Source organism: Phocoena sinus, chromosome 9, assembly GCF_008692025.1.
Source record: "Phocoena sinus isolate mPhoSin1 chromosome 9, mPhoSin1.pri, whole genome shotgun sequence".
NCBI classification, from domain to species: domain Eukaryota; kingdom Metazoa; phylum Chordata; class Mammalia; order Artiodactyla; family Phocoenidae; genus Phocoena; species Phocoena sinus.
The window spans coordinates 5,773,122-5,793,983 of NC_045771.1; the positions used below are offsets into that span (position 1 = coordinate 5,773,122).

Genomic DNA, 20,862 nt, shown 5'->3' on the forward strand with positions numbered 1-20,862 from the left:
CGTTCTATTACAACCTGGGAAATGGCCTTTGCTCATTTTTTGTTTCTTCTTCTTTTTTTTTTTTTGGCTGCGCCATGCAGCTTGCAGGATCTTAGTTCACTAACCAGGGATCGAACCCACACCCTTGGCAGCGAAAGCACAGAGTCCTAACCACTGGACCGCCAGGGAATTCCCAGCTCATCTTTTTAAGTTATGAATTTTCTCAAGAAATAGCATAGGATTCTGGAAATATTATGGCCTCGGCAATCAAGACCTTTCACCCAGTTCTTACTGCTGCCCAAGAAAGGCCCAGGCAGAGCTTTGATTTATTTCTTCCAAAAACAAAGCAGCCCCTTTCCGGCTGCCGCTCCCACAGGGAGAGCCGCCCTCTGCAAGAGTCGCTGGCTTCCTAGTGTTTTATCATTTTAGTCCCTCCTCCTTCTCCCATCATTACCAGATCAACGAAGAATCCAAGTAAAACCATACGGTAATCTCTGGCTTTTCTATGGGCATCGCTGTGAGGTTGACATGCCCTGAACTTTACCCTAAAAGGCTGAAGCAGAGTGCCAGCCTGGTGTTGACAGCTGGTGCAGCTGGAAAGGTTACATTCCTCGGCCCTGACGTGTGGATTTGTATTATCCCAGAGCAGAAATCATTCAGAGGCACGACCTTTTCTGTGCCTGTAACTGGAGCGTTGCGTGACGTTGTAAAATGATGGAAACAGCTCCAAGTCGGCCACCGACTCCCCTGTGATGCCTGCGGGGGCGGCTCATCTGCTGGCCACTGGTTCTCAAACTCTGACACATTCCAGAGCCACCTGGAAGGCTTGGGAAGGCACAAGGGGTGGGGTGGGGGGCTCATGCCCAGAGTTTCTGATTCCGCGAAGACATCTGGATTTCTGGCAAGTTCCAGGGCTGCTATTACTAGTGGTTCAGGGACCACATTTTGAGAACCGCTTAGGCAATGATACCTAAGAATGAGGGGGGACCACAGGTAGCAGTTCTATGACTGCAGGACGTCAGAGCATATGCTGAGTGACCAACCGCCCCGGTTTGCCTGGGACTTGAGGGGCATCGAATTCTGTCCTCTCAAAAATCTATGTTGTAGCTGATCCCCAGCACCTGTGAATGTGACCTCATCTGGAAATAGGGTCTTTGCAGACGTAGTTAGGATGAGGTCATACTAGAGTAGCGTGGGTCCTGAGCCAATGACTAGTGTCCTTATAAAAAGCGGAAATCTGGACTCGGAGAGACAGATACACAGAAGGAAGAACGCCATATGAGGACAGAGGCAGAGACTGTAGTGATGCAGCTACGTGCCAAAGGATGCCAGGGATTGCCAGCCACCACCAGAAGCCGGGGGAACATGGAACTGATTCCTCTCTGAGCCTCCAGAGAGGAACCAAGCCTGCCAACATCTGGATTTCAGACTTCTGGCCTCGTATCTGGGAGACAATACATTTCTGTTGTTCTAAGCCACCCCATTTGTGGTACTTGTTGTGGCCGCCCTCGGGGGTCCCACAAGGTCAGACTTTCACTTTGAAAACCAGGACAGTCCCTGGCAAACCAGAACGAGCTGGTCACCGTAAACATGATCAAGCGCAGTTCACACGGCCGGAACGCTCAGGTTTACAGAGGAGGGAGCTGATGCTCTGAGAAGCTGTGACCTGCTGTCCTTGGTCCACTCGGGCCGTGCTCACTGAACACCACAGACTGGGGTGGCCCATGACAGCGGAGGTTTCTCTCTCATCGTTGGAGGCTGCAAAGTCCAAGATCGAGGCGCCGGCAGACTGGGTCTCGGAGAGGCCTGCCCCCTGGCTTACAGGCATGGTCCTCATGTGGTGGGAGGGATGAGGGAGCTCTCGGGGTCTTCATTAGGCACAGGCCCATTCGTGAGGCTCCACCCTTATGACTGCGCACCTCCCGAAGACCCCAGCGCCTCACACCACCACACTGGGGCTTAGGATTTCAACCTCTGAATTTGGGGGACGCAAACATTCAGTCTGTGACGCATGCCAAGGGTCACCTCGCATTCGTGTGAGAACCTAGAACACGAGCCTTCTAAGAGTGGACCACGGCCCCCAGATGTTTCACGTACACGTGAGTGTGGACACATGTGTGCACTGTTGGGCCGCACCCCGCAGGCCTACAAGACCGAAGAAAGAGCCCAGAGTCAGCAACACAGACATCAGTGGTCTGATGGATGGGGGAGCTTACACGTCTGCAGCAAGGTCCCGGAGCGACACCCCACCGTGTGAGGCTGACAGCAGGACGTGGCGTTAGCCTTTGCTTCCGGTGGGGAAGGTGGGGAAGGGGAGATGACCGGACGTCAGGTTGGCTCATTAGTTACCAGGGAAACCAGCAGAAGGGCACACCCCTCACCGCCCCTTTGATAAGAACAGTCACCAGCTGGGGCCTGGGGCACGTACGTAGGAAGCTCAGTCTTGTGCGTAGGGTGTAGGTGAAGCAGGCCCTAGTCCGGAAGGGGATGTACAGAGAGCAAGAGAGCTGCCATCACGAGAGGCCTGACCGTACAGCACATACGTGAGCGTGTGAGCCGCACTGCAGCCTCAGGTGGGGGTGGGGGGCTTCGTGCAGAGTCACACTCAGTGGGTTCCGGGCGAGACCTAGATTTTGAATTTCTGACGAGTGCAACGTGATGCCGATGCTGCTGGAAGCTGCCTGGGTTATATAACCCCCTCAGGAAGATGCAGCCCCTGGAATAAAGAAGTGACCTCGGGCTGACTGCTGGGGAGGGTGGAGGACCCACGTTCTCGCCCTTGCTCTGCCACCTGGGGGGACAATCCACATTTCTGGATTCACCTTTTTCCATCTGCAAAACGAAGAAGCAGTTGAACCCAATCGGTTGTTTCCACTTATGCCTGTTTCTCGAGCTGGATGCTGGTGTTCCACTACAAAATGAAAATTGTTTTAGGCAAAAATTTTATTTCAATCTTGAGGTTGTTTTTCCCAGTGATTTTTCTTAAATAGGTGACACCTGCAGCCAGTTGTCCAAGTGACTTAACCCCAAATAACACATCTATTTTAAGGGCTGCCGGTGCGTCCGGGGGTGAGGGCGGGGCGAGGTGGGTCTCTCTTAAGTTGAGAGCAACTGGGGCGGAGTCTGAGCCCCCGCCCCGCCCCCGGCCGCGTTTGCTCTGTCGCCCCCTGGAGTCCGAGGAAGGCACGGACTCTGCGCCCTTTTTCTCCGCATTCCTGACCCTCTGCAGCCCGTACTGGGGTGTAGGTACCCGAGGCCCTGCAAGCTTGTCCATGGTTTCTTCTCTCACCTTCCGAGATTCCTTTTCGGGTTTTCGGGGTGAAGGGCGATCGGAAAGCGGGGGACTCCGCAGGAGAGGGAGGGGAGCCCGACGCCGGGGTAGGGGCGGGGGGGGGGGGCGGTCGGCGGGGGGAGGGGGAGGCCCGGTGCTCCGCGTGTTAACATCTCAGAGCTCCGCAAGGAAGGGGGTGTGAGAGATGCCACGCGGTTGTCCCGGCCCCCAAGTCCACGCGCACGCGCCACGGCCCCCCGCGAGGAGGTCGGCCCTTGCTCTCTCCCCCAGATCCCGGCGCCGAGGGCGAGGCGGGCTGCATCTTCCTCGCAGGCTCCCTGCCCGTCCCGCCACCCGCCCCTGATGGGTGACTGGCCACCAACAGCTCCTGTGTTACCTTTCCGGAGGCGCCAGTGCTGCCTGGCCGGTGGGCTCCCCACCCCCTCGAGGTGCTAAGAGTCACCAGGCGCCCGGAGCCGGTTCTGGCCTCTCAGGGAAGATGCAATTCCATCCCTCTGTCTACTGGCGGCTCTGTGATGAGTTTCCTGAGCGGAGAGAAGCCCGGTGAAAACTGTTTAGAGAAGACTGATCTGCTGATGGGCGCCCCGGCTTCCTTTTCTGGGATGCGGTGAGGGAGGCCAAGGAAACAGAAGGAACCACGGAGGAGAGCATCTGCTGCTTAAACTTCTCGACTCCCACCTCACCCCCAGCCCAGCCTGGCGATGCTGTCTATTGAGGGAAAGTGGACAGCAGCAACTCTTCCCACAATGGGAACACACTCCAGTCTTGGGAAGCCGGGAAAGGGCGCCCGGAGGCTGGCCTCCTCTTAGCGTTTCCCCCTCTCAGATGAGGGCAGCCCTGGGAGGGCGGGGTCGCCTGACGGGAAGCAGGTTAGGGGCGGGGTACTCAGATTCAACACATAGGGAAGGGACCGAGGGCCACATGCAAATGTTCCATAAACTCGGATTCGAATATTAGCAGTGGAAAAAGGGTACCACAGCAGATAAGAACATTTAAAATTTTTAAATGGACACTGTGAACATCTATATGCCAGTAAATCCGAAAACTTCAATGGATGGTCAATGGAATGGAAGACTATAAATAACCAATAATGACTCGAGAAAAAAATAAAACGCCCAAACAGAACTGTAAGTGTTAAAGGAATTGAATCCGTAGTCAAAATATCTAACCATATATAAAGCACTAACGGGGCTTCCCTGGTCACGCAGTGGTTAAGAATCCACCTGCCAATGCAGGGGACACGTGTTCGCGCCCTGGTCCAGGAAGATCCCACATGCCGCGGAGCACCTAAGCCCGTGCACCACAGCTACTGAGCCTGCGCTCTAGAGCCTGCAAGCCACAACTACTGAGCCCGCAAGCCACAACTACTGGAGACCGCGCACCTAGAGCCCGTGCTGCACAAGAGAAGCCACGGCAATGAGAGGCCCACGCACCACAACGAAAAGTAGCCTCCGCTCGCCACAACTAGAGAAAGCCCGCGTGCAGCAACGAAGACCCAACGCAGCCAAAAAATAAGTTAATTACTTTTCAAAAAAGAAAAAAAAAATGGAAAGAAAAAGGAGGAGAATGGAGATCGCAGCCGGGCCCTAACTGCTCACTTTCCCCTGCTCTTGAAGCCTCATAGCAGGGCTATAGAGGAGGAGTTTCTCTGTCCCTCTCCCAGCTTAGGTGACTGGGACTCTGGGCCAAAAGCCAAGACCAAAGTGGGTGTGACTTGGTGGGGTGCTCCTTCCTGCCGTCACAGCAGGCCTAGGGCTTGTGGATCTCGGGACACCTGAGCCCTGCTCCGGGGGGACAGTGACGGGTGACACAGGGAGAGACAACACAAGCTGCCCTCTGCCCGGGATGGAGCAGACACCAGCCCTCTCCCGTCCCAAGTGGCCAGGACATCCCCTGTGGTGACATCCATCTGCGCTAATGAACAAGAGGGGACCAACGCTTCTCCCCTTGGACAGCAGTTGCCACATAACTAGTTCCTCGTGGGCCGGGATCCGTCTGTGACAGCCAGGCTGCGTGACTCCTGTTGGATCTTCCCACGTCACCCTCACTCTTGTGGGGGCCACCCTGGCCGGTACTAAGGGGCAGAGAGAGACAGTGAGGATGGAGAAGTGGGGAGGGGGAAGCCAGGTCTGCAGGGCCCTGAGGCTCTTGGGGTAAGGGTGACACAGAGGGAGGAGAGGTTGCAGGTGGCAGCCAGGTTCAGGACTCGGGTCGCTGGGCAGGGCATGGAGTGGGTTTCAGAGGAAGAAGATGGATCAGGTTTTAAACATCTTGACCTTGAAGGACCGCGGCATCTGGGTGGGCAGAGGTGCCCGGGAGGCAGTTGGGTCCTCAGCCATGGAGCTCAGCAGAGTAGTCTGGGCTGGAGATCATGACTTGGGGGTCATGGGGGCAGCTACCCCCTGGGGAGAGGCTGTAGAAGGAGGAGGTGTGTGAGGGTGGGCCTGAAGTGGGAGGGAGGTGCAGGTGAATTTCCAGACGATCACTGGTGTCCCTGCTACGTGGAGAGGCACGGTACCACCCCTTCGGTCCAGCCCCTGGGGTGAGGTGGGTCCCCCTTTGAGAGGACAGTTTTCCTTGGTGGGGAAGAGGGCGGTTTCTGAAGTCAGAGGGAGTGGATTATTTTTGTGGCAGGTGACGAATGAAAATATAAGAGAGGGTTGCAGTGTTGGGATGAAAGAGGGCTGTTTTAATACAGTTGTTATTTTTTAGGTATAATTTACACACAATAATAATTTACATACCTCTGGACCATGCACTCTCCTACCTGCTGCCCATCACCGAAGATTTGTTCTACCTTGTCCACATTTCAAATAGAATCATCCAATGTGCAGTCTTTTCTGTCTGCCTCCTTCAGCCCAGCGTAATGTTTTTGAGACTTTTCTTTGCTGTTTTCTTTGCTTTTCTATGCGTATCAGTAGTTTGTCCCTTTTTCCTGCTGAGGGGTGTTCCCCTGTCTGGGTGAACTGTGATTTCTTTATCTGTTGAAGGAGGCCTGGCGCTTCCACGCTGGTGTTATCAGGAGTGAGCCGCTGTGAGCAACGTGGGCTAGTCTTCGGCGAATGTTCTCATTGCTCGTGGGTAAACACCAGGTCGCACGGTAGGTGTATCTTAACTTTATAAAAATATGTTTCTGCAAGTGGCCGCAGGGTTTTACATCCCTGCCGGCAGCTCAGGAGTGTCCACCTGCCCTGCATCCTCACCAAGACTTATAATTGGTTGTCTCTTTAAATTTCTGCCATTCTAACGAGATATAGTGATGTCTCGTTGTGCTTTGAATTTGCATTTGAGGGGGAGTTTTTAAAGGATGGGCATATTCTTGGCCTTTGAGGCATTAGATCAGGAAATGTTGAAGACTTAGGTGAAGGAGGGAGAACTGGAGGAGCAAAGTCCGAAACAAGAACAGGAATAGACCAGCTGGGCATCCAAACGCTGAAGGAATATTAAAATTGTGCATCTGTAGGGGTTGAGGGCATGGATTCTGGATTCAAATCCCAGCTCCACTGCTTACTTGTGTGACCTTGGGCATGTTGCTTATTCACTCTGTGCCTCACTTTCCACATCTATGAAATGGGGGTAATAATACCTACCTCTTAAGATTGTTGAGAAAATTAAATGATATAATAAGTCTTCGTTGGTGCCTTACTGCGTAAACGCTATGAGAGTCATTACTACTGTCCCCATTTTTGAATTTATTGTAATTCTATGTCTTCCCACTACCCGGCCCTTAGCAGTTTCCCTGGGAGGGAGGGGGAGGTGTAGTTACTGTAACCACCTCTAGGGGTCAGGCTTCAGCGCCTTTCACTTACCTAAGCGGCACAGTATTTGAGGATAGGATATGGGGGACAAGGGGATTCTTTCCAGGACCCACGCGTCCAGCCTTTGCACTACCACCCTTTTCTTCCCTACCCCAATCCAATGTTCCCCCTTGGAGACCTCTGGCCCCTCTTTTGGGAGGGAGATGTCTTATCATCATCTCCTAGAAGTGGATTTGAACTCGGGCAGAGCAGGGGACCCCTGGTCCGTGGGACCTCACACTGAGCAAGCCAGAGGATGTTTTCACCCCTCAACCCAGAAGGCTGAGGTCCCGGCTAGTCCACAGACAGGGCACAGATTCTGGCTAAAGGTGTTCCCTCCCTCCCTGTCCAATAAAAATGGGTCCCAGTCCAGTGGTTGAAGCCACAAACTGGGAAAGGTCTTCAGATAATAGGTTAGATTACAGGTTAAAACACACACGGACACAACAAAGGAACAGATGACAGGTTAACACACACAAAAGCAAAGGAACAGACTAATAGACATACCACAAAGGAATAGATAACAGGTTAACACACACACATCAGTCAGGAAGGACTCGGGATAAATGAGCAAAGGATATGAGTAAGCAGTAAACAGCAGAGCAAGCATGATGTACGTATGGACGACGTTGAGAAGCTGAACACAAATGCACGGGTCTGGGGGGCTTTTGCTTCATCCTGTGGAGTTGAAGGTGTGTTCATGCTTCCCAGTTTTACTAAAGGTGTGGACCCCAAAGGGGGCGAGATTGGCCCCTGGGATCTTTTGGAAATTTGAAGGTGTTTCCATTTGTCAGAATGACAGAGGAAGGGTAGCCTTCAGTAGGCAGGACCCAAGGATACTTGATACCCTGCAACATGCAATGAGCAATTGTCCCACAGTTTCACCCATAAACGCAGAATTCCCTGGTGGTCCAGTGGTTAGGACTCCGTGCTTCCACTGCAGGGGTTCAATCCCTGGTTGGAGAAGTAAGATCTGACCAGCCTTGTGGTGCAGCCAAAAGAAAAAAAAAAAAAAAAAAAAGACAGTATTCTTTGCCTGATTTTAATATACACTGAATTTTCCCAGCATGCAATTTACTAACTAGATGGGAGATTTTACTTAGTTTTCTGAGGGTCTTTTCCAAGAGTTATTCATTCACCGTTTCAGAGACTGGGGTCACTAACAACAAAATAACAAATTGCAGAAGGATGCATATACAATATTGCCACATTGTAAAAATGTGTATTATTTCCCTGTATACAAATAGACAGTAAAGATGTGAAAACATGCAAAGAAATAATAAACACAAAAATGTGTATTATTTCCCTGTATACAAATAGACAGTAAAGATGTGAAAACATGCAAAGAAATAATAAACACAGAAATCAGGGTAGTGGGTATATGTGGGGAGGAAAAGCTTCTGATGACTTCTTTCTTTAAAGAAAATAAATCAACCTGACATAAACATGGCAACACATTAATATTTGACAAACCTGGGTAGTGGGTGTGTCATTGTTCCTTATTCTCTAGAGCTCTCTATGCTCTAAATTGCCCAAAAGGGAGAGAGACTTGACAAAAGCAAGAGGCAGGAGGATGGAGGCAGGCAGGTGGGCACTGAATCGGCACACATTTTGCAACTTTCTGACACTGAGCAGCTACTGAGAGCTTTTAAGTTTGCATGTTATTGAGATTTTCTAAAAATCAAGGTAGCACCCTCAGCCTTCTCCTTCCACTGTCACCATACTTATGCTGAGCCCATTCCCCCAGTATTTTGTCCCCAACTAGCTGTCATATGTGGCTTAAGATCTTAAGATCTCATGCTTTGAAGATGATTCACTCAAAGAAATGAGTCCCTACTGGTGAGGTTTTGCCAGTCTTGTATTTGTATATGTATGTATTGATAGCTATTTAGGAGAGGAGCTCTTCTCAGGCACACATAGATCATGTGAGTCTTGGCAGACCTGACCTCCTTATTAATGAAAATCCTGAGTGAGAATTGAGGTGTTGCATTGCGAATGGGGAATAGAGGTTAAAATTGCAGAAATCTTATCGACAGGTTCATTTTTTACCAATTCTCTGAGGCCTGTGACTGGTCATTTTTCAGTATTCTTTGCAGAAAATACCCCAGATCACTGCTCTGTTTTGAATTCTGCCCACATCCCCTGTGTGCATTGTCTGTGGGCCCTGGCATAGTAATGGCAAATACAAATTAAAGAGAAGACACTCTGAAAATAATGAGATCCCACTACACACCTAGCAGAATGGCTAAAATCCAAAACACTGACACCACCAAGTGCTGGCAAGATCGGTGCGGAGTAGCGGGAGCTCGCATTCGTCGCTGGCAGGAATGCAAGCGGTGCAGCCGCTCTAGAAGACAGTTGGGTAGTCTCTTCAAAATTCAACATACTCTTAACCATATGATCCAGACTCGCTGGATGCATACTGCTGATATTTACCCAAAGGAGCTGAAAACTGATCTCCATGCAAAAACCTGCACATGAATGTTTATAGCAGCTTTATTCATAATTGCCATAACTTGGAAGCAATCAAGATGTCGTTCAGTAGGTCAGTGGATAAACTGTGACGCAGTCAAACAATGAAGTATTACTCCGTGCTAAAAGGAAGTGAGCTATCAGGCCATGAAAAGACGTAGAGGAAATGCAAAGGCATATTACTCATTAAAAGAAGCCAATCTGAAAAGACCACAGACTGTACGATTCCAACTAGATGACGTTCTGGACGAGGCAAAACTATGGAGACAGTGAAAGGATCAGTGGTTGCCCGGGGTTGGGGCGGGGGGAGAGGGATGAATAGGCAGAGCACAGAGGATTTTTCGGGCAATGAAAATACTCTGTATGTACATATATGGTGCTATAATGATGGATACATGTCATTATACAGTTGTCAAAACTCGACACCAAGAGTGAACTGTAATGTAAACTGTGGACTTCGGGTGATAGCGCTGTGTCAGTATAGGCTCATCAGCTGCAAGAAACGTACCGTCTGGGTGGGGTGCTCATGGTGGGGGAGATGGTATACGTGGAGGTGGGGAGGGTATGGGAACCTTCTATACTTCTATTCAATTTTGCTATGAACCTAAAACTGCTCTGAAAAATAAAGCCTATATTTAAAAAAATAATAAGGGGCTTAATTTTCCCAGGTGAATACAAGGGAAGAGACTCCCCTTCCCCTTTTTCTTCCAGAATTTCTTTGTCTTTTTCACATGTATGGGCACCATTTTTTTTTTAACATCTTTATTGGAGTATAATTGCTTTACAGTGGTGTGTTACGTGCACCTTTTTAATGGCTAAAGAAACCTCTTGCCAATCTAATACTCTGAAGGTTTCCTCTAGCAGCTGGGAGCTATCTGTTTGAAACATAATGTCCCACCTCCCAGTTTCCTGGGAGGAGAGGGGCTTAACTTCAGCTATCACCTTACTCTGAACTGCAAAGCCTAATTTTCTCGTATCTGGGCATAAAGATACGAGAAAATTATATCTTGAGAACATGTACATAATGAGTATGTCTGCCTGACTCTGAAAGGCTGAGCCTTCTCTGTCCCTGCAGTCACTGTAGCAGATTGCCTGGGACGCATCGTCTCTTGGTTTAATGCTTAGTCAGTAATACGACTGTTCTCTCTCTTCAACCTATATGGACAGGCTCTCTGGGCTGGGAGATTTTGTTTTGAATTCCATTTCCCCAGCAGGGCCCATGTCCAGAAGCAAACGTTAGAATGTGTGGTTTGGCCAGTGTGGATGCCCGTGGGGATGGCAGTCAGGCCAGGCCCCCTGGCAGGCCTGTCCTTGGATGCAAGGGTGACATGCAGGTGGTAGTGTCTGCACGACACGTGCCAGCCTCCCAGAGCAGGGACAAGGTCACCCCTGTGCCTCCACAGTCCATGACCTCCTTTTCCTGGACCTGAAGTGTCTCATCCGTGAAACGGTGATAAAAATCTTCTTTCCTAAAAACACCTCAGACTGCTCCCCGCACCCGCGTCCTCTCTGCCCTGTCCTCTGTGAAGCCCCCTGGGGTCACCATGGCTTGGATGAGCTCTCTCTCCTTCGAGCTCAGGGTTGGCCCCTTGCCCCAGCTAACCGCCCTGCATTGTTCTCCGCGTGCACGTCTCATCCCCCCCGGCAATTTGGGGGTGCGCATCTTGTGGCCTCAGTGTTGACTCTGTTCATTCCACAAACAATCTTTGAGCCTCTGTTACGTGCCAAGAACATCTGTGCCCTGAGAAAGTCCCACGCTGGGGTGAGGCTGCGTGTTTCTGTAAACCCGTCCTTGCCGTCCAGGGTGGTCCGGGTGTAGAGCACTGTGGCCCACCGGCGAGTGGGGTTTGAGTCGGGGCGGGTGACACCTCAACGCATCAAGGGTGAGCACGGACTGGGCAGAGAGGGGCAGAGGTAGAGGGACAGCATTCTGGGGGGCAAAACAGCAGAAGTGGAGTCTGCAGGACCACAGCCTGGCATAGAGATGTAGGGGCAGCCCAGGGTGCTGCTGGAGCAGAAAATGTAAGGTGGGGCTGGGAGCTAAGACCGAAGTGTAACAGAGCAGGACCCTATTGGACCTTCCTGACAGACCCCTCCCCCGCATGTCTCTCCCTGACTCTTGTCTGTAGAAAAGCTGTAGTCTCCCAGGCCTCCCCTGAGTCACAAAAGCCTGGCTCAAGAATTAATGAGTGGAAGGATGTGAACATGTAGTGATAGAGCAGTGGGGCCAGGAGAACTGGTAAGAATTTGAACGGTAAATCAGCCATGTGGCGGTCACAGAATCCTTAGTTCCTCCCTGAAGTACCTAGATAACAGTATCTGATGCACACTTCCTGAGTTGTTTTACAGATGCTAAAATCCCCACCAAATGGAAGAAGTTAACTACTTGATGACCATGAGCACATAGCCCCCAGGCCTACTGGAGCCTGGCGATTGATTGATCACGTTAACCCCTGTGACACCACCGCACTCTACCGCACCTGACACCGCCCCACTACCTCACTGTCAGCCAAGCAGAGACTTGTGCGGGAGCCGGACCACTTCACACCCTGCAACTCCCCTCCCTCACCCTGCCTATAAAAAAACCTTCCCTGAAGCCCAGCAGGGAGTTGCAGCCTTTTGAGCGTGAGCCAGCCGGTTCTCCTTTCATGCCCCTTGCAAGAAACCCTCCTCTGTGCCGAGCTCCAACATTTCGGTTTGTCTGGCCTCCCTGTGGGTAGGGTACACAAACTTGGGATGGACAAGAGCAGCGGTCAGGGGGGCGGGCAGGGGCTGTCTTCTTTGCCCTCTGGAGCAGGGGTCCATCCTTCTTCACTCGAAGAGAAAGCGAACTCAGTAGCAATGTGAGCCTGGGTCCCCGGGTGGGAGAGCGCGCGGCGGGAGGTCTGGTAAGGCTCTGTGCGGAGGAGGGAGGGCGAGGGGAGCCTGAGGAACCCCACCCCAGGGCAGAGGCGTCGGGGGGCGGGGCGGGACCCACCAGTCCTGACTCAGCAGGGCCGGCGAGATAGGAGGCCTTGGGGGCTGGCTAACCTCGCGGGCGCGATAGCACCAGGGAGACCCCCGGGCGGGGGCGGGGGACGGGTTGGGTCCCACGGGCCGGGCGGCCCCTCGCGGGCTTAGCACGCCCGACAGCGCTAACGCGCCGGCCCAGCAAATCTTTTGTCGGGGCGGCGCTGAGCCAGCAGGGCGCCGCCCGCTATATCTGGGGCCCCCCGCGGGCCGGAGGGACCGCGCACGAGGCGCACCATGGCGCAGCGCTCGGGGAAGGTGAGTGCCCACTCTAACCTCTCGCGTCCGTCAGCCGCCGCCCAGGGTGACCGCAGGGGCCCAGACACCCGCCCTCATTGCTCTTGTGCTGAGGATGGGGGCCGGGGACAGGGGCGGCCAACCCGCTTGATGCCCTTTGCATCTGACAACCCGGAGCAGAGTGGGCTAAATTTCTGAACAAAACGGGGTGCCTGGCCCCGGCTGAGGGCCTCTGTGATGTGGGTGGGGAGTTCTTCCACCCAGTGTCTCCAGCACTGGCTCTGCGGCGCCAAGCCCCTGCCCCAGAGCCCGGCGCAGGGACGGTGCTCAGACCTAAGGGGTGCTGGGGTTGGAGTGGGGATCCTCGACTTGCCCTGCAGCCCTTGGGCCCCGCTTCTTTGCCTGAGGCTGTTCAAACGTGGCTCCTCCTTCCTCAGGATCTGCTCAGGGGCACTTGGGGCAGGTTCTCTGCAAAATGTTGAAATTTGAGGGACCTTCGAACCCTGTGGGTGACCAGTTGTCCTTGAATATCTGGGGGCGGGGGGAGCCCTCCATCAGACCTGCCTTGTGCAGGAAGAGTGGCAAGTTTGGATCTCTACCCCCTTCCCTGGCTCCCTATTCTAGCTAAGCTGAGACTGCCTTTGGTTTCCAGGGGCTACACTCAAGGTTAGTGGGTGAGAGCGTTACTGTATCTGTCTGCAGGGGCTGGGTTATGCCTCAGCGACAAACCCGAGAGCTCACCTCCACTGTGGTCTGCACACCCTCCTCTGTGCAGCAGAGGGAAAGGGAGAGGCGAGAAGTGGTGCGTGGTGTTCAAAGCTTCCACGTCCACACACATCCCTTTGGCCAAAGCATCTGGCCTCGCCTAACTGCGAGGGGCCCAGAGGAGCAGTTCTACCATCAGTGACAGTACACGTTCATCATGACCACAGTTACTGGGCCCCAGGCAACATTACTTTACCAGGGCCCTTCTAGGAGCACAATTCTTTTTTTTTTTTTTTTGCGGTATGCGGGCCTCTCACCGCTGTGGCCTCTCCCGTTGCGGAGCACAGGCTCCGGACGCGCAGGCTCAGCTGCCATGGCTCACGGGCCCAGCCGCTCCGCGGCATGTGGGATCCTCCCGGACCGGGGCACGAATCCGTGTCCCCTGCATCGGCAGGCGGACTCTCAACCACTGCACCACCAGGGAAGCCCTGGAGCACAATTCTTGAAACCCAAAGAGTCACTGAGAGTTGGAATTTTCGGTTCCTCTGCAGTTTGTTCTGTTTTTATTGAAGTACAGTTGACTAACAAGACTTTATTAGTTTCAGGTGTATAACACTGTATATTTTTTTATACATTATCAAATGATCACCACAGCAAGTCTAGTTACCATCTGGTTCATGTTTAGTTTGGGAACAGGGACTACCCATCAGTGCTACATCACCATAGGACACAGTGTCTGAACTGACCGCTGGGTTAGAAAGCTCCAGGTCTGACACATGCATGTCACCCAGAGGAGGGGCCTAGGACACAAAGGGACGGGGTTACATTGAAAAAGCCCTCTTTTGAGCCTTTAATCCCGTGCCAGGCCCTGACTTGGCTCGTTGGATTCAATATCTCCTGTTAAGGGGCCCAGTCTCGGAAACCTGACTTTCTGGAAAGTGAATATTCGGTTATAGGGTTGTAGGTGAAGTGTTTTCTTTTGAAACATTTCGTTGGATGTTATGTTTTAACAATAAACAAAAATTGAGTTTAAAAAATGCAGTGGGAATTTGAAAAGACCCTGTTTTCAAACGGGCGCCTGGACAAAGGGGAAATCCCTGTCCCCATGCTCAACCATGGTCTCCTGGGGTGGGGCGAGCCGGGTGCTGGGTCTGACCTCAACCCGCCATCCAGGCATTCTCTCACCCAGGCAACAGGCAGTGTTGAGCGCCTACTGCATGCTGCAGGTCGGGGCTCCAGGGCCTGGGAATTGGGGTTCAGTGGTGGATGTTGGGCCACAGGAGAGAAGCCCCTGACTCCTGGGTCCTCTAACCTGGCCTTTCTAGATTACTCTCTACGAGGGCAAGCACTTCACGGGGCGGAAGCTGGAGGTCTTCGGGGACTGTGACAACTTCCAAGACCGAGGCTTTATGAACCGGGTGAACTCTGTCCGTGTGGAGAGTGGGGCCTGGGTCTGCTTCGATCACCCCGACTTCCGGGGCCAGCAGTTCGTCCTGGAGCACGGCGACTACCCCGACTTCTACCTCTGGAACAGACACAACGACCACATGGGCTCCTGTCGGCCTGTTGGAATGGTGAGTGGGCCTGGGCCACTCCACTTGGCCGGGATGGGGGCGGTTCCTGCTGGAGTGACCCAGGGCCCAGTTAGGCCTGGTTAGACGTGGGATGAGTAATCTGGGGGTGGGGGTGGGGGGAGCAGGACCCTCCCAGCTTTAGGAACGGATGAGACCGTGAGATCTTTAAGCCCGAGAGATGTCCCCACACAGACCCAGCCACTCCCGTGCGTGGGGACGCAATAGGAAAGCCCCTGGGAGTTTTCATTCCTGCATTTTCAGCCATGTATCAGGAAACCACTTTCAATTTCTGATGCCAAAATCTTGCTGAGTTTTCCACTTAAAATGCTATTGAAAACGTGAGAGATTTGGATCTGCAACCAGATGGGGGAGCATTCAGCTAAAGTAAGGCTGATGTGGTCCTGGTGCATCCACCCAAGCAGGTCATCTTCTAGTGCTTTCCAGGAGCCTTCAATGGAGTGGCCGACGGAGGAAGCTTAGGTATCACTGGCCAGGCAGCGGGAATTGGGGGGCAGGAGCCAGCAGGTGGCTGCCTTTTCACAGGGCCGCCCAGTACGTGTGGGAGAGCCAATGAGAGGTGTCACTCCCCCATGGCGAAGTTGCCCTCAGGGTATAGGGTTTGAGACTGGGCATTCCCATTCCTTAGGATTTTTCCATCTTAAAAGTCCTAACTGACCTTCTGTGAGCCCCGGAAGCTAGGGTGGGAAATGGCTGGTTCCCGAGACCAGGGGTGCACAACTCGTCAGAGAGTCTCGGCCCTGTGTCTGCAGGAGGACCCTCTCCTGGACGGACATCTGAGGACCCCCAGGGGAGGGGCCTCCTGTGTGGAAACCCCTCTCTTTTCTACATGGGTTGCAAAACCAGCTGGGCGTTGGCCTCTCAAATTGTAAGAATGCTTTCTTAAGATTTCCACCAGATCACGGACATTTGGAAAAAAGAATTAACATGGCTGGCCCTGGATCTTGCATAATACTATTTGTATGAAAACTACCCTGGGTATCTTTCGAATGCTGTTCTCGTAAGAGCTGTCCTTGGGGCCAGCTGTGGCGCAGACCCAGCCCCCGCCGGCGCCAGAGCCCGTGGGGAGCTGGCCCACCTCGGTCTTTGGAAATACGGGGAATCTTATGGGGAGATGTATGTCCTCGTCCCAGGGAGCCAGCAGGGATTTCAGCAAATGAGATCCCTGTTATTTGTTTTAGATTTTTGGCTTCGTGTTTTAATAAACGTTCTATTACAGTTTGTAAAATATTATCATTTAAAGGCTGCCAGTGGCCTGTGGCCCAGGAGGGGGTGAAGGGCAGAGGAATGCGGTGGTATGTCTGGGGCAGGAGGAAGCCCAGTGGCCCGGGCCGGTCCGAGGGCGGCCGCTGTCCCAGGAGGTCTGGCCCTCTCTGGACCTTGGGTTCTGCAGTTGAAGAACGAAGCAACTGGACTGGTTCAGGGGCTCTGAATCTTTTTAAACTAATAGACCCCTTTCATCCAACCAAATCTCATACGCAAGAATGAGCGGCAGTTCTGGTCTGAGGGGTGTGCGTTGAGGTCGGGGTACTCACCGGCCCCCCAGCCCAGGAACTCACAGGTGCCCTGGGTGCTGGGTGGGTCCAAGCTCCTGCCCACACGGGCTCCTGTTTATGACGGGAAACGTCACCACTGTTCACCCTCTTTCCTTCCTCCACTTGTGGGGGGCCCACAGCATGGGGAGCATTTCCGCCTAGAAATCTTCGAGGGCTGCAACTTCACGGGCCAGTGCCTGGAGTTCAAGGACGACTGTCCCTTCCTTCAGAGTCAGGGCTGGGCCAAGAACTGGGTCAACGCCATCAAGGTGTACGGGGACGGCGCGTGAGTAGAACCCGCGTGGCCGCTGACCACAGTTCCCCACCTGCCGGGCTGGATCAGGCCCCAGCAGGGGGGCAGCCTGTCCCCTGCCCAGAGACCTTTTCCCTCCCCCATCTGTCCCCCTGGCCCAGGAAGGCCATGGTGAGGGGACGCAGGTCCCCAAAGGCCCCCCTCGATGGCAGGAGGGCACTTTGCAGCCCTAGCCGTTTTCTATGACTAGGCTGAGCTCATGGACTGCGCTTTGGTTTTCTCGAGCTGGGAGAAGTCTGCTCTGGCAAGGGTGGCCCTGCTCACATGCTCACCCATTATTTACTCCGAACTGGACCTCTCCTACCACACGCCCAGCCCTGCCACGCTGGCCTCCCGGGGAGATGATGTCACAGTGGCTCATTTCTGGGGGATGGAGAGTGGCTGGGAGGCTTTTCCCCAGGCCCAGGGGGGCTCGTCCGCCCTAGCCCAAGAGAGCCGTCAGAACCCTGTGCTTCCGTCGACTCCTACACACCTGGTTCCTTCCACCAGCCAAGGGCATCTGAACGCCCATTGTGCACCCCTTTGTGCCAGTTTCACAGCCCCTGCTCACACCCCATCTGCCCAGCTGGGTGGAGAGCGTTTCCCCATTTTACAGAGAAGCAAGCTGAGACCCAGAAAGTTACCCCACCCTGCTGAGAGTGGCCCCATTGGGATTGCAGCCAGGCCTTTGGCTTCAAGTCAGACTGTCCCTGATCTAGAGCTGGGTGTCTCCCCAGATCTCAGCCCCATGTCCCAGGAGAAGAGCCCTGAAACGTGCATCCCAGGAGCCTGGCTCTTCTCTCAGCAGCTACGGGAGCCCTTTGCTGTCTGTGTTTCTGAGGCACGGGATCAGGGTGCAAGCGAGTGGTCGTGGGAGGGACTGAAGGAAGACGTGGCTGAGCTGGAGGAAGAACTCCCCACCTTCCCCTGCGAGGTCAGATGTTGGCTGCTGGGCCCTGGGCCCCTGACCCAAAGGCCTTTCAGAAATTCCAGGTTTGCCCTCAGTTGATGGCACCTGGGAATCCGGGGGTAGAATTCCAAAGCGACCATTTGCTGGCTAAGTTGTGTCTTGTGAGGCCAGAGTCGTACCTTTGTGTAGAAGGTGTCCTGAGCCCCGAGGCCCAGTCCCCCTCCAGCCACCCCCGGGACCCCAGGGGCTTGTTTAGAGAAAAAGACAGGAAGGTAGGAACTAAGATTTGACTGTAGGGACTTCACCCCCCACTTCACCTAAGCGGAGATGGTGCTCAGAGGGGCGAGGACTCCGCGGGGCACTGCCTGCAGTGGGTCCCACGTCTGGACCCGGGCTCTGCTCCGCTCCCCATGGAGCCCTCATCCTTGGCCTCCTGTGACTTTAACTTGTAAAAAAAAAAAATGTAAGCCGTTGGCAAGGAAAAGCTGCCCAGTGGTGCCCCCCAGGGTCCCCTGGTGTGGGCGTGACCTCCTTCGAGGGCTTTCCGGGCATCTGAGGTTGGGGGTGCAAGGTGGGTCTCCCCACACCTCCTACCTGCCAGGAGCCATTTTCTTTGGGTCCCAAGTCGCTCAGGAATGGCCTGTCCCCACAGACCCGTGTCCTGAGGGGCACCTGGAAGAGATGTGCCAGCATCTCGAGGCCCACTTCCCAAGGGTGCAGTCCTGGTGCCGATGGCGGACGGCGTGCCCCTCCCTCCCACGGCAGGAAGCAGGGGAGGGTGAGGGGTTCCTGCAGAGGCCTAGCTGGTCCCTTCCTCTTCTTCCTTTTGGGGACGCCCATATGCTCCAGGGCAGCCCAGGACACTGCTGGGGGTCTTTCCCAGCTCCTCCAGGGAGGGAGGGAGGGGCTGACTCCCTTGGAGGTGCCTCAGGCCCCGGCCTCAGCATATGCGCGGGAGTGTGGGGAGGTCATGGGCAGGGTGGGGGATGCGGTGGGCACGGGGAGGCCGGCGGGGCAAGGGGTGGGGAGAGGCCAGACTGGGCCCGGCCTGCCTAGTGCTCCCCACTCACTCCCACTCTCCACCTCTCTCTCATGCCCGACCCCTGACCCTCAGCGGACTGTACCAGGCTCCGGATGTGGGGTTGGGATGGGGGAGGAGAGGGACGGCGGTGGCAGGTGAGCGGCAGCTGGCCTTGTGCTGGATGGGCTCACAGATTCTGAGGCTGTGTCTCCTGGGGAGAAACCTCCTTCAGCACCAGAGTGCTTGGGGTCCATGGACAAGAACCCTTAGGTCAGAGCACCCCATGGCCTGGGCCGGAAGGGACCCCAGCAGCCAGACCTGGGTGTGTAGCCCCTTTGTCAGGGGCCTGGAGACTGAGGCCTGCTTTGCTTCCCAAGGCCCCCAGCCTGTCCGTGACTGACAGAGAAAAACGCTGTGTTCTATCAGTGGTCAAAGAGAAAGAGGCCAGAGTGAGGTGGAGAGGGCCGCCCTGGACAGAGTGGGTGTGGACCAAGTTGGCTTTGAGGCCCGCCGTGCTCCCCGCCGCCGCCCCCTCGCCCCTCAGCACAGGCTCCAGAGCCCAGCTCAGTGGAGGGGGGATCCCCCGGCCCTCCCAGCTGCCTGCTTGTCTCAGGGACAGTGGAGGGACGGGGCTGCGACAGCCACGCTCCCTACGTGTCCGGAGGCCTCTCCTCAGATCATACCCCCTGCCCTCCGGTCCGCAGGCAGAGACGACTTTCGGGGGGCCCCATCCCCCCACTGCCCCTTCCAAGAGAGAAACCTTCCCGATTACCTGCAGCCCCATAGCCTCTGGTGATGAGCGGCCCTGTTCTCTCCTGCCCTGGCCCAGAGCCCAGCCATAGGTGCTCCTAGACCAGTCCGTGTCCTTGTCGCCAGTCTCTGCTCCCCGGCCTGTTAGCAGCTGCCCTGGAGCTGGGAGCTGCGATGGGGAGGGAAAGGATCCCTCATCCGTGCAGCTGCCTCCCTCAGCCCTCACCCCACCGCAGGAACCTGTGGTCTGACTGATGTGAGACTCGCCAGGGCCTGAAGCAGGGCTGGGCGCACAGGTGGACCCAGGAGCACACTTGCTGAACGATGGAACGAATGAACAGTAATCAGTTCCCATTCTGTGCCAGGCCCCCTGCCGCGTGCTGGGTGCTGTCTGTGCAAACAGCCCTTTTCAGGAGCAGGAAGGAGTGGGGTATGTGGGCGGGGGAGTGGGAGGATGAGAGCGGACGTGCATCCTGGAACCACTCCTGGCCCTTGTGATGAACATTCTGGACTGGTCAGTTTCAAATGTCAACTGAGCACCCCTGGGTGCAAAGTGTCTCACCGAGCACTGGCCCGGACACACGGGGCAGTGAAAGGACGGGCGGGAGGTGGGGGGAGAAATAAGCCAAGAACGGGGATGGGGTCACGGGCGTGAAGGGCTGGCCCGGGGCGGAGGGGCGCGGGGCGGCGGCTGCGGGGAAGGAGGGCATGCGCGGCTGTGGTGCCAGGACAGGAGCGGCCGGGCCCTGCCATGCTCAGCACCGGGCCCCTGACCTCTGCCGCCCTCTGGCCTAGGTGGGTCCTGTACGAGGAGCCCAACTACCGCGGCCGCATGTACCTGGTGGAGCGGGGCGACTTCCGCAGCTTCTCCGACTGGGAGGCCCAGAGCGCTCGCGTCCAGTCCCTCCGCCGGGTGGCCAACTTCTTCTAACCGCCCGCCCGCCGGTGTCTGGCTGCGACCAGGAACGGCCCGGAGAGAGGGACAGTCCCCCCAGCCCGCCCGGCACTCGGACCGTGGGAAATAAACGTCATAAAAGCCAAGCGCTGAGTGACTCCTCTGCCCTCCGTGACCAAGGGACAGCCGGGCGGGGGGCCCCCAGGCCCTGGGCAAGGGGCTGGCAGGACCCCCCGGCGTGGGAGGGACCGACCAGGAAGGGTGGAGGGGGACGTTGCGAGGCACCCGCTGGGGGAGCATTAGGGCTGGAAAGGACCTGTAGGTCATGGAGTTCAATCCTGTCACTTCACACGTGAAAAGCCAACGTCCTACGTGG

The 20,862-nt window shown here is 55.0% G+C and overlaps 1 protein-coding gene across 1 annotated transcript; it reads left to right on the forward strand.

Annotated features, from left to right (window-relative positions):
• The first annotated feature begins 12,569 nt into the window (after positions 1–12,569).
• CRYGN (crystallin gamma N) lies at positions 12,570–20,660 on the forward strand. Its single transcript, XM_032643723.1, has 4 exons — positions 12,570–12,807; positions 14,817–15,065; positions 16,759–16,904; positions 20,387–20,660. Exons 1-4 carry the CDS (start codon positions 12,787–12,789, stop codon positions 20,520–20,522), a joined length of 552 nt encoding a protein of 183 aa, XP_032499614.1. The 5' UTR covers positions 12,570–12,786; the 3' UTR covers positions 20,523–20,660.
• The last annotated feature ends 202 nt before the right edge of the window (positions 20,661–20,862 follow it).